Here is a 17,770-nt window from a genome sequence, read left to right as displayed (position 1 = left end):
TCATATGCTTGGCCTGGAGTGACTGCAGCCTGTCCTGGCTCTGGGCCCCTAATTACCCACCACTGTTTTTCACGTCACCAACACATGGGCTCCACGATGACCCTGCCACCAGGCAAAATGCCCCAGCCAAGCTTCGATGCCCGTAAAGTTACATTCAAGCCTTCTGCTTTGCTGGCCTTAGTGGAAATAAAATGTAATTTAAAAACAAAAGAACACGACCAGTAGCTTGTACAAAATTGGCTTTATTTGTCACTTATTCACCTTATCTCAGTTATGCCATTTTGGCGTCCACAGTGACAGTCTCCTGGAAGCTGGGTTTAGCCCCCGTCACCCACCCACTGTGACCCCTAACCAGAGCCTGAATCCGGTCTCGCAGGGCCCAGCAGGACGGTTACAAGCTGCAGGCAGGACTATGGGGCTCCGCCTGAGGCCTGGCACTCTCCACCCACAGCCCACCAGCTTGGGTGCGGCCACCTGCCTGCCAGAGGCTGTAGCATTCCAGGGTTGGGCTGGGGCAGGCCCTGCCGTTCCGCAGCAGCAGCAGCAGTGACAGGGCAGTGGGAAAACCACATGGGTGTGAGGGCACCAGGTCTCAGAGCCTTCCCTCGCTTAGGACTGGGTCTAGACAAGGCCACGTGTGGTAGGTGGTAAGCCCTGGACTGTGGGTGGAGGGGCCTAGGACGCTTTCTGGTTCTGCTGCTGACTTGCTGGGTGGCTTTAGGCAAGTTGTTTCTTGTCCTTTTATTGGTCTGTTTCCTAGCTGGCACTGCCAGTGAAGTCTCCCAGGAAGTCCCACCATTATTCAGACAGGTACAAAGTCTGCAGCCTCTACTAATCATGGCAGTGACTCTGTGCTTCAGAGGGTTCTGTGTGCCTGCAGTCGGCATACTGTCTTTCCCTACATGGCTGTGTCTGGTGCTCCCTTCTTAGATCTGGGGTACCCTGCAAGGATACCCTTGATCACACCATATTTAAAGGTCAACTCAAAACTTTTAGATCCTGAAGGATCTCAGTGCCCAACTTGCTGCCACTCTTGCCAAGCAGCACCTGTTCTGAGAGGCTTCCCTGAAGGCCTTAGAAAGGAAGGATGGTAGTCTCCAAGATCCATCCCGCGCATCATCACAAACAGAGCTTATAATCGTGAGTCTTATAGCACTGGAGTAACTTGCCAAAAACACCCAAGCTCTTTCAACCTGCTTTCACTACTGACCTTGAGCATGTGATCTCCTCTCTCTGCTGAACATACCATGAAGGCTCAGAGGAGGTTGGTGGCATCTGGTCATTTACTTACTTGTGTTTGGTCCTAAACACAAAAAGAAAACTCTAAAAATACAAGTGGAGATTGTCGGCCTAGAGGGTAGAAGTAGCCTGTGAATACGGAGTCACTCATTCTGGGCCTTACTGCCACCACCAGGAAACACATCCAATGACGACTGGTAGCATCTGGACAAACAGGCATCACTGCAAGAGTCCTCCACATAAATGTCTACCGAGCTCGGCCAGGCGCCACTTTGCAAAGCTGAAGACCCCCAACCTCACTCCATTACAGGATGCAGGTGACTGTCCCTGGAGATGGCAGAGACAAGCAGACTCAAAGTCCGACTGAAAGAGTCAGCTAGAAGAGCCATTAGGCACATGCAAAAAATTCACAGCTGGCCCAAGAGTGTCTTCTAGGAAATCTATTCCTCTCTTTTGGAAGAAGCTCTGAACTAAAAATCTACTTAAAAAGTAAGAGAAAACAACGGTGTCTGAGAAACAGTCTTCAGCCAGATACGCCCAGCCTGATTGTGAAGGAGACAAGCTGATAAGGTTCAGTGTCCCCAGAAAACACAGTCTGCTCCCAGCTTCACATCCCACTGCCAAAACGAAACACAGACATTGCAGTGTTTGTGCTTCTAGCCAGATTGGAAGGGGAACAGCTGTGGGGGAACAGTCAACACAGGCGCCCACAGCACTGAGAAGGTGCAAAGTTTCAAACGGTAAGTTACGTGGACACCTGGGGACAACTATTCACCATCCCCACCACTCTGGCAGTCAGCAGTAAAATTTCACTTCTACAGTTCTTTTTGCCAACGCCAGAATAAAAAGTAAATTTTCAAATTGAAAAACGTTTAGCTTTTGACACAGTGGAATGAACAAATATGAAATTGAAAAACATTATTAAACAAAAGTCCACAAGCCACAGCAGCCCTCGCCCATGACAAGTTCCCCTTGGTAGGCAGTTCCAGAGCACGCTTCTTCTTCCTGGTCCTTGGAAGACGTGGCTCAGAAGAGAAGGGCTCCCATGCTGCCGACCTCACTCTGCTCTTTGACGAAAATTTCAAAGTACTGGTAGATGATCGTGACCGCAAGCAGGATCCCGGTTCCAGACCCGATGGCACCCAGGAAGTCAGCCAGGACCGAGAGGGCCCCAATGCACAGCCCGCCAAAGGCTGCGGCTGTGGGGATATACCTGGGGGAAGGGGCATGTCAGTTCCAGGCCACCTACAGAGCCCCCCCGCTGGCCCACCCGTGAACCAGGCACACCGGGACTTAGGGACCTAACACCTCTGAGGCCCCCACTGTAACTGGCAACAACACACACTAGACTAAGGCTGTGCACCCAGTGAGTGGCCATGCTGGCTGCACATTGGCTGGAGGACTGGGATTAGTCCAAATATAGTCAGATGTCACACAAAAGTTTAGAGATTTAATTTGAAAATAGGAACATAAAACATCTCATTGTGGCTCGGCGCCCATAGCACAGTGGTTATGGCGCCAGACACATGCACCGAGGCTGGCAGGTTTGAGCCCGGCCTGGGCCTGTTAAACAATGACAACTGCAACCAAAAAATAGCCAGGTGTTGTGGTGGTGCCCGTGGTCCCAGCTTACTTGGGAGGCTGAAGCAAGAGAATTGCTTAAGCCCAAGAGTTGGAGGTTGCTATGAGCTGTGATGCCACAGCACTCTACCCAGGGCGACATAGTGAGACTGTGTCTCGGAAAAAAAAAAAAAACAAACAAAATCTCACTGTGATTTTTTTTTTTTTTTGTAGAGACAGAGTCTCACTGTACCGCCCTCGGTAGAGTGCCGTGGCGTCACACGGCTCACAGCAACCTTTAACTCTTGGGCTTACGTGATTCTCTTGTCTCAGCCTCCCGAGTAGCTGGGACTACAGGCACCCGCCACAACGCCCGGCTATTTTTTTGTTGCAGTTTTGCGCCAGGGCTGGGTTTGAACCCGCCACCCTCGGCATATGGGGTCGGCGCCCTACTCACTGAGCCACAGGCGCCGCCCCTCACTGTGATTTTTATTACATTAATTACAAGTTGAATTGATACTTTTATGGGTTAGGTAAAATATATTAAAATTAATTTCACCTATTGCTTTTTACTTTTTCATATGCCTTCTAGAAATTTTAAAAATCACATATGTATGTGGAATGTAAAGGTCTTAGCAAAATAACTAAGAAAATGCCACGAAAGCTATGTTAACTAATGTGATGAAAATGTGTCAAACGGTCTAGGAACGAAGTGTATGGTGCCCCATGATCATACTAATGTACACAGCTATGATTTAATAATAAAAAAAAAAATCACATATGTAGCTCACATTTCTATTGACTAGTGCTGTAAATGGAGTGGTGTAATATTAAGAGCATGAACTAAATTGCCTACTTTCCTTGCCAGGGATTCGGAAACTCTGAAATTCCCATTCTGGCTTTCCTTCTGGTTGCCTTGTTCAGGTGAGGGGCCAGCAAGCTACGGTCCACGGAACCACCTGGTTTGCAGCTGACTAAGGAACACACTGTTCTCATTTGTTTGTGTAAACCTGTGACTGCTTCTGAGTGACAATGGAAGAGATGAGTGACAGAGACCAGGTGGTCCAAAAACCCTGTAACACTCACTGTGGACACGCTACTGTCCAAGAGGCAGCTCTGTTTGTGACAAAACTGTGCAGGCAACAGGGTGCTGTGGAAATATCCAAGATCACCCAGACTTTATTCTGTCTCGCCGAGTTCCCCAAGTCCTGGGACCTTTTTCTCTCCAATCTACCCTCCTCTTCATTCCCTCCCAAGGTGACAGCCTGATCTGGCTCCCACCACCTCTGGCCCAAGCTCTTGCTGCGGCCTGCCAGGTCTTTGGCCTCCTCTTCTCCTCTGTGGCATGGCCTCACTGATTACCACTGACCTTCCTAAAGGCCCAGCTCTAACCCTTCTTCCCTGCTTGAAATGCACATCAGCCCCTTCTGATCGCAGCCCAGACACTGCCAGCCTCTCTAGCCTTACCTCCACCTTGGGCCCCCGTCTAAGCGAGGACACCAGCACCTGCCTTCTCCGAGCTCACAGGCTGACCCTTGTCCTGGGCTCTCCCTAGCGCAGGGTCAGCTGTGGCTGCCGTTCTCAGAACTCACACCATCTCATACTTAGCTGGCCACATGCTCTGAATCCTCACCTGCTGGCAACCTCTTTGAGAAGAGGGGCTGCAAGAATTTATTTTTGTATCTTTAGTGTCCAGAACTTAGCAAGTTCATATTTAAGGACACAGGGCCCTTTCCTGTGCTATAACCAAGGATAAGATTTAATGAGCCAGAAAATCTCAAGGCCAGTCAAGGTGCTCAGAGTGTAAGGAAACAACACCCATCTATACACAAGGGGAACCGGGCAGCACTCACCGGTTGAGTTCATGGACCATGGATGTCTCCCGATGGCCTCTCATCACCATCTGCTGCTCCTTCAGCTGCTTCGCAACCTGTGTGACCACCGAGGAAAAGACACGCTCAGTTCTGCCCTGAACACAGGCATTTCATGTGCTACTGAATACTTTTATGTTTTCTTTCCCTGCTCTAGTATTATTTATATAGAGAACTTCAAAAGTGCTGCAAGGGGCTGGGCATGGTGGCTCATGCCTGTAATCCTAGCACTCTGGGAGGCAAAAGCAGGTGGATCACCTGAGCTCATAGGTTTGAGACCAGCCTGAGCCAGAATGCGAGATCTTGTCTCTAAAAATAGCTGGGTGTTGTGGTGGGGACCCGTAGTCCCAGCTACTTGGGAGGCTGAGGCAAGAAAATCGCTTGAGTCCAAGAGTTAGAGGTTGCTGTGAGCAGTGACGTCATGGCACTCTACTGAGAGCAATAAAATGAGATTCTGTCTCAAAAAAACCAAAACAAACAAAAAACTGCTGCAAGGAAGCCATGTGACAAAGTCTAATTTTACAGTGCAGCTTCAGATCCTCAGACCCAGCACTAATTTGTTGTTGGTTCCATGTTAGCCCTTAAAACTTCTGAAATGTAGGTGGCACCTGTGGCTCAAAGGAGTAGGGTGCCGGCCCCATATGCCAAACGTGGCGGGTTCAAACCCAGCCCCGGCCAAAAACTGCAAAAAAAACAAAAAAAACAAAAAAACACACCACTTCTGAAATGTCCAATACAGGAGGATGACCCACCCGGATGTGTCACAAACACACTATCTATGAAGGGTGGTAAGTCGCTACCCCTTACATCAGTAACGGTTTAATCATCCTTCTAGAAGTGATACATATACTTACATCTTTGGCAGAGGAACCCGAGACCTCAATCCACGTTTTGGAGAAGAATGCACAGGAACCCAGCATGAACACTATGTACACAACTGCATGCACGGGGTCTTCCAACACAGAACCAAAAGATTCTGGAGGGGACAGGTAATAGCAAAGGCCACCAACTGGATAAGCACGTGCTGGGCCCCCGGAAGAAGTGTCCTGGGAAGAGGAAACCATGCCTGTGAATGCGCCTTGGCGTTGGGAAGAGTTCTGAGCACATGGAAGAATATAGTTTTACTGGAAAATAATTCTGCCTTGAAAGTGCCATACTTACCGACCAGGTGCCCAGCAGGCTGACCAGCAAGTTGCCACTGAAGCGAGCGGACAGCATCTGGGAGATGACATAGAGATTGGACACCAGGGCAGACTGCAGGATGATGGGGATGTTGGAGGTGTAGAAGAGCTTGATGGGGTAGGTGTTGTACTGGCCTCGGTAGCGGGCTGACTTGATTGGCAGGTCCACTCTGAAGCCCTGAGCAGCCACAAAGAACAAAATGCCCCTTTACTGCCTCATCCCAGACTACTGCGCACAAATGCAGACCAGCTGGAGACTGTCAGCCTGGCCACAAGGGAGCTCTAACCACCTCACTATTCCACTTGGGGGCACGCTGGAAGGGGCCCTGAAAGACTGGTTTAAAAACACTAATGGAGCACAGCACAGCACAGCACAGCACAGCACAGCAGAATGAGCCCCCATTTTTGTAAAAAAAAAAAAAAAAAAAAAAAAAAGCCCACCATGTGATATGCACATCCTATGTGGGATACACAGAAAAGCCTGGAAAGCTACAGACGCCAGCCCTAACAGCAGCTCTCGCTAGGTAGTGATTTTTCTGAACTTTATGCTGGCCCCAAGGCAGGGCAACCACCTCAGTGGCCTCACACCTCAAAGACTCCTTTGTCATGTTTTTAATAATTAACAGGAAAGCTAAACTTCTTTTTTTTTTTTTTCTTTTTTTTTTGTAGAGACAGAGTCTCACTTTATGGCCCTTGGTAGAGTGGCCTCACACAGCCCACAGAAACCTCCAACTCCTGGGCTTAAGCGATTCTCTTACCTCAGCCTCTCGAGTAGCTGGGACTACAGGCGCCCACCACAACGCCCGGCTATATTTTGGTTGCAGTTTGGCCGGGGCCGGGTTTGAACCCGCCACCCTCGGTATATGGGGCCGGCGCCCTACCAACTGAGCCACAGGCGCCGCCCAGGAAAGCTAAACTTTTCTATGAATACAACCTATTCCTCTGAAACCCTTGGGGAATAGAAAGGGTTTCTTTCATATTACTTTTACAAATTCCCAGTGCCTAGAACGAGGCTTAGAATATAGAGGATTTAAAATAAATTCTTAATGATCCAACTGCAAATTCTTGCCAAGCCCTAAAGAGTTAGCTTTATTATTAACCAAGTATCTGACTTACAGTCTCAGCAGAAGGAATTGATTTGGTGCTCAGAAAAAACATGTGGCTGGTGCCTTTCACAAACATCAAAATGCCTTTCAACTCTACCCTTTCTTTTCAATAAATACCAAAATACAAAATGTATAATCAAAAAATACAAAGATCAACCCAACTATGGGAAAGCAACTAGCAGGTCAGACCTCTTATTCACAAGCAAGTTAAAGAGACTAATAATGTTAAAGGTCAGAGCACTCAGAAGGAGAGGTCTTTTCCAAGATGAAGACACCGCCTACAATACTCTACATACTCTGGGTAAGACAATAATGAGGTTTTAAAGCCTGATTACTTTTCATGCCTCTTGAACTTAAAACTGTATTTTTTAATCTGCTGATTGACCCAACCCAAAGGAACATGATTTCAAAAATGTCTGTTCAGTTGAGGTGGCCCCAGGACTCAATGAACATGCCTGTCCAGCTCACCTGGAAACCTGTTCCCTTCAAATGCCATCTCACCATTTTAATGTGATGAGGCACCAAGTGCAACCCCAGAAGCACACTGAGGCATTCTGAGACTTAAACCTAGACCACCAAAACTCACGAGGTTGCATCTCAAACGCACCTGGAAATAGATGACCACTGCAAAGACAAAGATGGTGGCGATGAGGTTCATGAGGTTGGGGAGGTTCTGGCGATAGAAGGCCTCTCGGAGGGCTCGGACTTTGTCAGTGCGTGTGGCCAGAAGATGGAACAGAGCGATGATGGCACCTTCGAATTCCATCCCTGTCAGCAGAGGAGGGAACAGATGTGAAAGAATAAGCATCTCAGTTTGCTTCTGGTCTTCTTAGTGGCCAAAATAAAGATAGGAAAATAGATTTAGTTGTAAGATTCATGGCACTTAACTCTACAGCCATAGGGATATAGTATGGATTTTTCTAATCTCTCATTTCTATTTCTTCTATAGAAAATTCTAACTACAGAAATGGACTGTGCTACTTTTTTGAACTGAGTTAGTTGGTCTGATTTCTTAGGCACATGAGTCAGTGGCTTCCAGAGATGAGGAATGATCATCACCAGTCCATCTACTCAACAGCTCTGAGGTGCAAGCTGCCCTGGGCCAGGGGGCTTTGGGTTTCTGTTCCTCACCCTGACAAAAAGAGCAGAGGATGACAGTGGCACAGACCACATGGCCCGATTCAAACAGGAGTTCGTGTCCTGCCGTGAGATGGTGTAAGGATGCAGGTCCAGTAGCAGAACAAGCTTACTCTGGGACTGAAAAAGGGACCCAATCTAGGATTAGGTAGCAGAGCAACAAGTGAGGGGAAGCTGGGGAACGTTATGAAGGCCTAAAAGTTTCAGGAATTGCCAAGAAATTTACTTAAAAAAATAAAAAGCTAAAGTAAGAAACATCACTGTGTAACCTTTGCTGTTCCAAGACGGTGTAACTATCCCACAATGGAAGCCTGGCATCTCTTGCTGCTTTCACTGGCAGGAAGCTGATGTTTACTTCCAAACACATGGTCTCTGTGGGCAGTGTGCCATCGGGGCCCTCTCAGGCGCCAGGACACCCAGGGACGACACTTTCCTCAGACCTTCTCACTGGCATCACCACAGACTTCCTCTGCTGCCTCTGGGATGAGGCTTCTGTGAAAGTGACACTCTGTCCTAACAACCTTCCTCACCTCTCCCTGTGCTGGTCTTGGGAAGCAGCCTCTTTCCTCTGCCCTGAGCCAAGCTGTAGCAGAGTCCAAGTGCGGCTACAGGGCTGCCCTGTGAGTTGTACCCTCTGCGCGGCTCTCCTTGCCCTCCCCAGGCTCTCTCTCCAGCACCATTCATGGCCCACATATGCACTACTAGGCAATTACCCTTCCTGCGTGCACCTCTGGTCCAGCCAGGCCCCAAACATGAACAGTCGACAATGAGACACACCGACTTCAAAGCCAAAGACAACTCGCCTTTGCCTCTCAGTCTTCTACCACCTTTAGACAATACTTTGTACTGAACTCTGTTACCCAGGGAGCCCAGCCCACTTACCTCGGCCAGTGTTGACGGTGGTGGGGCTGAACGCCTTCCATACAATGGTCTCACAGATGTTAGTTGCAATGAAGAGGGAAATACCAGAACCCAGGCCATACCCTTTTTGTAGGAGTTCATCCAAAAGTAGGACAATTAAGCCAGCAACAAAAAGCTGTAAAAATTTAAAAATACAAGTAAAGAAACCCAAATAGACTATCTGTTACTGCTCCCCATGGACATGGTTCTGTGCTTCTTCAGGAACTGGGTTCTCTGATATAAATGCTAAAGTCTCGACGAAAGCACAGTGCCAGCTACAGATAGCAGTCAGGGGCACTTCCTCAACTGAATTCAGAAGGGCAAACCTTTCTGTTTGCTTTTCCTTAGTAAGACTGCCTTTTATTTGAGGTCGAGATTTTTTATTTGACAATTATACAGAGGATATATACAATTATACAGAGGGGCTACTGAGAAGGGGGATGTCAGCATTAAGTTACCTGAATGGTGATTAACAAGCAGATTCCAGCACCCATTTCAGAAGGGTCCCCGTACATTCCCGTCATCACATATACTATAGACTGGCCAATAGTAATGATCATGCCAAATACTAGAATCAAAAGAAAATTGTGTGCTCAAACTGTGACATGACATGGCAAAAGAAGAAAGTTACAGAACACCTCCTCAATGTCAGGCACCGTGGAGAACAAGGATGAAAAACATCGATATTGCCTCCACAGAGTCTGGTTGCAGAAACACGTCAAGTCATTTGAGAGCTGGATGGCCCAGTAGCTGAATGGCACATCTCGGCCATCTCTCTGTGCTCACTCTCCAGATCTGAGTCCGGAACACAGAATGCTAACTTTGTGATAAACTGATCTCTTCCTAAGTTTGTATTTGAGTTTAAGTTTGAGACTGCTACCAGTCTCTTTTGGTCTAATAGACACTTTCCTTTTCACAGACTGTCTTAGTTCCTTTGATCTCATTATATTTCACTATTAGGCACAATAGAATCAACACTTTTTTTTTGAGACAGACTCAAGCTGTCGCCCTGGGTAGAGTGCCGGGCATCACAGCTCACAGCAACCTCAAACTCTTGGGCTCAAGCAATTCTCTTGCCTCAGCCTCCCAAGCAGCTGCAACTACAGGCACCCACCACAAGGCCCAGCTATTTTTTTTTGTTGCAGTTGTCGTTGTTTTAGCTGGCATGGGCTGGGTTTGAACCCAGGAGCCTTGGTGTATGTGGCCAGTGCCTTACCCACTAAGCTAAGGATGCCACCCAGAATCGACACATTTTATTAGTTCCCCAATACTAGATGATCTCAAAGCATGACTTAGGCTTCAGTTTCAGTTTTTTGACTTAGTCTGTCAAGTAAAATATTTACAGATAAAAGAACTGAGACTTCAGAGCTGTCATCTCACTTCCTCCAAATTACAGAGCTGGTAACAGTAGATCTGGACTGAGACAATCACCTTTCCCTTCAGCTAAACTGTTCCAAAAACTCTTCAAAGAAAAATACCACTTGTCGGGTGGTGCCTGTGGCTCAAATGGGTGGGGTGCCGGCCCCATATGCCGGAGGTGGCGGGTTCAAACCCAGCCCCAGCCAGAAACTGCAAAGAAACCACCACCCACCCCAGAAAAAAAAGAAAAATACCACTTGTCAAGTAATGACTACATGCCAGGTAGTGGCATGTAGGTATGATGTAGGCTGTGGGTATGATTATTCAGTTTAATCCTAACAACAAGCCTGAAGTAGATATTACCTTCAGTGGTAATGGGGGAAGTCTCCAGGCCCTCCTCCTTCCATGCTATAGCTCTTCCTTGGGGCACCTCTATCCCACTGCCTAGCACCTCTGCTTGCCCAAACTGCAGTTTTGCACCAATATAGACCATGGAGCCCTGCAGGGCTGGTGGGCCAAGGAGGTTACAGCAGACAAAGAAAAACTGTTTTGATGTCCTAAATGTTACAGCAAATTCAAGTTTTCAACCATAGACATCAGAACATTATTCGCAATCTTTCTTACACTTTTGGGCTCCGTTGAAGAGAGCTCGGTCTTTTGGGGTGTCACCAACTTCAATTATCTTGGCACCAGCCAAGAGTTGCATGATAAGGCCAGAGGTGACAATAGGAGATATACCCAGCTCCATCAATGTGCCTTGAGAAAAGGAGGAAGCAAAACACAGCCATCATCAGCTTGGAAAAACAGGACATTATTTTAAAAAATCAACAAACAAAAATTGGCTGGGTACCCCTTATACAAATCCAATGTGTTTCAGTTTGCTAGCATCATTTAATTTAGAGAACCCCAGAATACCAATGTTTAAGAGTTTAATTCAATCTATTCTGTTCAGCCTGCCAGGCAACATCTTATTCTGTTTAGGAAGTCACATGGCTTCTAAACAGATTGCTGCATTTAAATTCAACACAGATTCATTCTGGTTTTACAGAGATAAGAAAGGTTCGTCTCTTCATCAGTTAATAAAAAAGGATAACATTCAAATATTTTCCAGAGTCTGGAAAGGGGGCCTATACAATTGTATCTAGTTGTGAATAAACCTCTACTTCCCATTATGTTAAAATATGCTATACTTCCAAATGATTTGGAACTCAATTTGAACTGTATTTAGAAAATGAGTTAATCAAATGCTGTATCAACATACACATTCAAAATCCTCCCTAGTCCCTATAGGTAAGTGGTTGGAGTATACAAAGCACGGGTACATGTTTTTTTGACATATTTATATAACTTACAGATATGAAGAAGATGCATCTGAAAAACAAATTACATATTCTAAAGAATGTTATCAATGGAAAGGTCATCATTTCAGGTATTCAAAAAGTATTCTGGTTTTTCCATACTTTTAAATTCTCCACAACTTAGACTTATCTTGTTATTACAGGTTTTGTACTGAATTCGATCATAATTCCAAATATGACTATATGCCTTGGTGCTGAATTCAGCATTTAATAAGGCCATTCAACATAACACACTAGCATTCTTCACTCTATTTTCCAAGCTACTTATCTTCACAGACACTCTCTGAGTTCCATATAAAGCCAAAGCCTCTAATTTAACTAAATGACCCTTAGTTAAGCTCACACTTTAAGAGAGAAAAGGCTGAGAGAGCCAGAGTCCTACCTCTGTTAGAAGCCAGAATCACTCTCATCCAATAGAAAGGGTCGGCTGAATCTGAAGACATGATACCAAACAGAGGAATCTGGAAATAAGCAAAAAGAAGCTGGCATACTTGTTTCCAACCCATTCTTATCCCCTGCTCTGATACAAAATGTGAAACCTGTGCTTACCTGGCAGCATACTAAGAAGATAAAGAGGGTGATAGCGGTCCACAGCACTTTCTCCTTAAACTGAATCTGGAGTAGTAGAGAATGAATTAAGCCAATGAGTTATTTTCACAAGCAAATCAAATCAGTAAGCCAAACAAGGTACCAACCATGAGTACTAAAACATAAGTATAGGTACTAAGATCGTCATGGGCATCAGCCCAGTTAATCCTTCTACATCAGAGCATTATTACCTTTATTTTACAATATTTATTTTACCTTTATTTTACCACAGTTAAAGTGAGTTTGGGTCCAAAAGGGTGCTCTTAACCATTAGTATTAATAGTTAAGACCCAAGATCAAAGAATGTCATAATAGAAAACGACTTACAGGGCGGCGCCTGTGGCTCAGTGGGTAGGGCACAGGCCCCATATACCAAGAGTGGCGGGTTCAAACCCGGTCCCGGGCCAAACTGCAACAACAACAACAACAAAAAATAGCCGGGCGTTGTGGCAGGCGCCTGTAGTCCCAGCTACTTGGGAGGCGGAGGCAAGAGAATCGCCTAAGCCTAGGAGTTGGAGGTTGCTGTAAGCTGTGACAACACAGCACTCTACCAAGGGTGATAAAGTGATACTCTGTCTCTACTTATAAAATAAACAAATCTTTCAACACATGAACGATCATTTTACCTTTTTTTTTTTTTTAGAGACAGAGTCTCACTTTGTCACCCCTGGTTGAGTGCCCTGGGGTTACAGCTCACAGCAACCTCAAATTCTTGGGGTTTGAGCAATCCTCTTGGCGCAGCCTCCCAAATAGATGGGACTACAGGTGCCTGCCATAATGTCCAGCTATTTTTAGAGGCTGGTCTCCAATGCCTGAGCTCAAGCAAGCCACCTGCCTGCGCCTCCTAGAATGCTAGAATTATAGGCGTGAACCAATGTGCCCAGCCACAATCACTTTTCATTTGAAAGAATTTGTAAATAACAAAATCTTGTCATTCTGGAGTCAACTAATTGGGAATTATTCAATAGTATATTTTCTATGAATTAAGGGTAAAATAATGTAATACATGATACTTGGGGAGGACAAAGAGAGTTGCATGTTTATCCAACTCATTAACTACTAATAACATCTGTTTAATAATTTTTTTTTTTTTTTTTTTGAGACAGAGTCTCACTTTATCGCCCTGGGTAGAGTGCTGTGGCGTCACAGCTCACAGCAACCTCCAGGTCTTGGGCTTAGGCGATTCTCTTGCCTCAACATCCTGAGTAGCTGGGACTACAGGCGCCCGCCACAACGCCCGGCTATTTTTTGTTGCAGTTTGGCCGGGGCCGGGTTTGAACCCACCATCCTTGGTATAAGGGGCCGGCGCCCTACCCTGAGCCACAGGTGCAACCTTCTCAGGAAGGCGAGTCAGATAGGTGACAAGAATCACTTTTACAGATGACTATTAAGTATCATTAGAAAAGCTTACAGTCCTCATCCCCCACCTCTGTCATTAAGTACCAGAGTGGGAACTCTCTCAGGTTTTCTGTCCCTAAAACCGAGCATCTGGGCCAGGTGCAGTGGCTCACGCCTGTAATCCTAACACTCTGGAAGGCCAAGGTGGGTGGATAGTGTGAGCCCAGGAGTTCGAGACCAGCCTGAGCAAGAGCGAGTAGAGACCTGTCTCTACTAAAAGTAGAAAAAGACTGAGGAAAAGGATTGCTTGAGCCTGAGTTGGAGGTTGCTGTGAGCTGTGACACCACAGCACTCTACCTCGGGCAACAGCTTGAGACTCTATCTCATAATTAAATAAATAAATAAATAAATAAATCCAAGTGTCTTCACTAACACTTGCTGCCTACACTGCAAGAATGGCTCTTGAACTATTATGCAAATGGGAGGATTCTGAGGTGACAGTATCTTGGGAGACACTGGCAATATTAAGTGAACAGAATTATGTTAAGAATACTTTTTAGTTTGGAAGGAGGAGAAGACTAAGTGAGCTGGGACTCAAAGTCCGGGTCAGCATAGCAGGGAGGTGAGAGGAGGGTGAGTGAGGGAAGCTTCATCTGTATTTACAGCCGCGCTCTAGCCCTGGTATCACACGCCTGAGCGCCACCTCCTGTCAGGTCAGCTATGCATTAGATTCTCACAGGAGCATGAACCCTACTGTAATTGTACACACAAGGGATCCAGGTCACACTCTCCTTATGAGAATCTAAGCCTGGTGACCTGAGGTGATGTGATGTGATTGAATCATCTTCAATCCCCCCCCCCCCCCACACCAGTCTGGGAAAAACTATTTTCCTTGAAACCACTCCCTGGTGCCAAAAAGGCTGAGGACCACTGCTCTAAACCATACTCTAGTCCCCTCCCTCCCTGCCTTCCAAAGTGATGTTCTCATACGCCTGCTTTTTTACTCAGCAACTATGGCTCCTCACTTACCTTTATGCTCTATCAATCTGAACTGTATCTCACAATCTCCCATTCAAACATGCTACAGTCTTGTCTTGTTTGCCTTTGCAAACTATATAGTACTCTGCCTGGAATTCCTTTCCATCCCCTCAAGGAAAGTTCTATTCCTCTTTAGAACCACCACCAGACACCATCTCTCCCAGTGTTAATCCTGAGCCATTGCTATACCTTGCACATATTTCCCTTGCTCCACCTACCACTTAGTTACAAGGCCAAGATGGCATGACGATAAACAGGCTGTGTAAACGGTGGGACCTAAGCCCACCTATCTCCAGAGCCATGCCCTTCCAGTAGGCTGGAAGTGAGGGGTAGAGCTTTGAAATTAACTTATCAAAGGCAGCACAAATGTGGGGCATTTATGTGAAACTATTTTAAGTTAAACTAGCAGACGCCAAGAAACCAAGGGTCCTTGTAGATGTCAACTACACATAAACATATGGGAATGCACTAACAATATTGTCTGAAAAGAACGTGGAGACAAAACATTTTGCTATTCATTCTCTGACCTATGAATTGAATGAAACTTTTCCTCCTTGTTTGACACTTTTACTTACACTGGCACCACTCCTTCTTTTCATGGAAATTTTGATAAATATTCAACACAGCTCTACATCTTTAAATTCTTTGTTTTAATGCACCTGCTGACAAAAGCAGATGACTTCAAAATGCTTTTATTCTCAGTACTGTTGACAGCCTACATAAAAGGTACAACAAACTCATTTATGCGGACTAAAGTGACTGCTGACTCCCTTTAGCAGCTGGTCACGAAGGGCATCTTCTAGAAAAAAACTAACCCAAGATCTGCTCCTGCTGGAGGTGAGGAAAGGAAGGTGACTCAACCTAGGTATCCCGAGGCCTTATTCATTCACCGCCTGCATCCATTTTGGGGACAAGGCAGACTCGATGTTTTATTCGCTGAGCCACATCCACCAGAGACGCTCCAATTAAAGCACTATGACTTCGGCGGACTTTCCCACATAACCAGGTCACCTTCCGGGAGAGCTCCGGGGTAACACGACTCCGTGTAGTCAGGACACACGACTACACTCCAGGGGGAAGAGAAGAACGAGCGAGTCTCCATTTGGCTCGTTGAAGCCATTTTTAATTATACTGCAAACTTCCAGCGCCCAGTTTGCTGAGACTTTCCTGGTCGGCGATATGGGGAACTTACCTTCCTCTCTGGCTTCTGAATTTCCGGCAGGATAACACAGAAGGGCTTGATGACTTCCAGAAATTTGACTTTGGTGGGAAAAACAAAAGAAGAGTTAGGGCCCATAGAAACCTTCCGCCCAGGCCGAGTGAGAGCGGGGGTCCGGGGTGCAGGCCGTGCCTGGGGCGCGCGGGGATCCCCGAGGGAGGCCGGCTGCGTTCCGCCGGGGCCCGCGCAGGCCCGGCCGGTGGGCACTTGGCCGCGCTGGTGAGGGGAAGGGGCATCCGATCCCTCCCGGTAGCACCAGGGTTGCCCGAGAAGGACTCACTCGCCATGGCGGCGGCTGCTCAGTCTCCGGATGCCGCTTCGGCTCCGCTCCGCTCCGCGAGAGGCGACGCTTCCCCCGGCCCAGCCCGCCCCGAAGAACTACACCTCCGCGAGAGACACGTCAGTGTTAGTCCCCCGGCGAGCGGCGCGGCGCGGCGCTGCGCGGGGCGGGGCGGGGCCGGCGGTGGGCGGCAGGCCGCGGCCGCTTCCGCTTCCTGCCACGCGCGCCGGCCGGTTGCCGGGCGGCGCGGCTTCCGCCGAGACCACAACTCCCGACATGCAGCGGAGATCTCGGGGCCTGTCGCGAGGAAAGTGCAAGCTCCTGGCCTGCGCGGGGCACGCCGGGACTGGGCGTGTGCAGCTGCGCAGACTGGGGAACGCGCGAGCTCGCGGGGAAGGGGCGTCCGGAGCCCGAGCGGCTGCGGGTTTCCCGGGCATCCGTGGCGAGCGTGAGGTGCCCGGTTCTTGCGCTCGCGGTCTCGCTGGTAGGCGGAGACCCGGATGGCTTCCTGGTCCCTCGCAGAACCTACAACTAGTTGAAGTTAGTGAATCGACTCTAGTTAGGTCATTATCTGCTGAATGGGGCGCAGGATGGCAGGGCGACCGGACACCCCCGTTTGTTGCGTCTTTAAGCGGGCCGGGAGTCTTTTCCTGGGTGTGGGATGAGTTTCCTGGAGAGGCTCCGCGGTAGAAGGGCTGGCTCGCTAGGGAACCCGGGGAGGCCTGGGGCGGGGCGTGCTTTCCTTTCTAGCCTTGCCGGATTCTGGCTTGAAGAAATAAGGAAAGATGCTGCAGGTGGAGGAGATCGTTGAGCGACAGGCCCCTGTGACTGCTGCAGATCTGTGCGGAAAGAAGTCCTGACTGGACCGAGGCTGCGTGAAAATGGGTGGGGCAAGGGATGCTAAGCCAGGGCAAGTTGAAATTTACTTTCAGGTGTCTGTAATTTTAAAGTAGCATGCTAAGTCATCTAAGAGAAATAGACTTTATGCTTTGAGGAGGTGGGAGAGTAGGCAAATTCAGTCGAGCTAAATTTTGACCTGGACAGGTAGAAGTTGGAGGTGCAAATGTAGCAAGATGCTTTTTTTGCAGCGTTAATTTAGGTGTTGCCACTGGTATTTTCCCATTCTTTTCCATTTCTAGCAGGTAGCCAGGTTTTGTAAATCCTTGGCTCAGGGATTTTGTAATCACAACAAATCTTTTGGAATCCAAACGCATGGCTGGCAAATTCAGAGGACTGCAAGGGACAGGCAGGTAACTTCAGTGAAGTGGTCCGATTTGATATCCATCTCTCACTGAAAAAAGAAAAGGCATTTACTATTTATCTAGAGCTATGTCTGAAGTGCAGTCCCATCTTCACTTCGAGGACTCTTCAATGATCTCTTCAGAGGGTTTGGCCACCAGCTAAAACTGGCAGCCCTTGGACTTGGTAGATAGACCAGAACTAAAGTGCATCCTGTGCCTTACTGAAGGTTAACAAAGAAATATTTCCGTGGTAAACAGTATCATAATAATTATAATAAATGTTAAAATTAGTTAATAATATAAATTCTACAAACACTTATTGGTTCGTAGTACTGTAGAATGTTAGTACTGATAA

At 47.3% G+C, this 17,770-nt stretch overlaps 1 protein-coding gene across 1 annotated transcript; it reads right to left on the bottom strand.

Annotated features, from left to right (window-relative positions):
• Positions 1-225: 225 nt before the first annotated feature.
• On the bottom strand, positions 226-16,397 carry SEC61A1 (SEC61 translocon subunit alpha 1). Its single transcript, XM_053600193.1, has 12 exons — positions 16,175-16,397; positions 15,868-15,935; positions 12,261-12,326; positions 12,094-12,172; positions 10,978-11,109; positions 9,453-9,562; positions 8,977-9,130; positions 7,565-7,725; positions 5,832-6,029; positions 5,525-5,716; positions 4,653-4,729; positions 226-2,452 (listed from the first exon to the last, which is right to left on the bottom strand). Exons 1-12 carry the CDS (start codon positions 16,179-16,181, stop codon positions 2,266-2,268), a joined length of 1,431 nt encoding a protein of 476 aa, XP_053456168.1. The 5' UTR covers positions 16,182-16,397; the 3' UTR covers positions 226-2,265.
• Positions 16,398-17,770: the final 1,373 nt, after the last annotated feature.

Source organism: Nycticebus coucang, chromosome 8 (assembly GCF_027406575.1).
Source record: "Nycticebus coucang isolate mNycCou1 chromosome 8, mNycCou1.pri, whole genome shotgun sequence".
Classification (NCBI taxonomy): Eukaryota; Metazoa; Chordata; class Mammalia; order Primates; family Lorisidae; genus Nycticebus; species Nycticebus coucang.
Note: the sequence above shows the minus strand (reverse complement) of the source record. Positions and strands in the feature narration are given on the sequence as shown.

What these genes read in the sequence shown, in the direction of transcription:
- SEC61A1 (XM_053600193.1), bottom strand. An exon ending in GATTCTGGCTTCTAACAGAG is followed by an intron (nt 11,110 to 12,093) that starts GTAGGACTCTGG and finishes CCTTTTCTCAAG; the next exon opens with GCACATTGATGGAGCTGGGT. An exon ending in ATGGTCCATGAACTCAACCG is followed by an intron (nt 2,453 to 4,652) that starts GTGAGTGCTGCC and finishes CCCTTCCCCCAG; the next exon opens with GTATATCCCCACAGCCGCAG.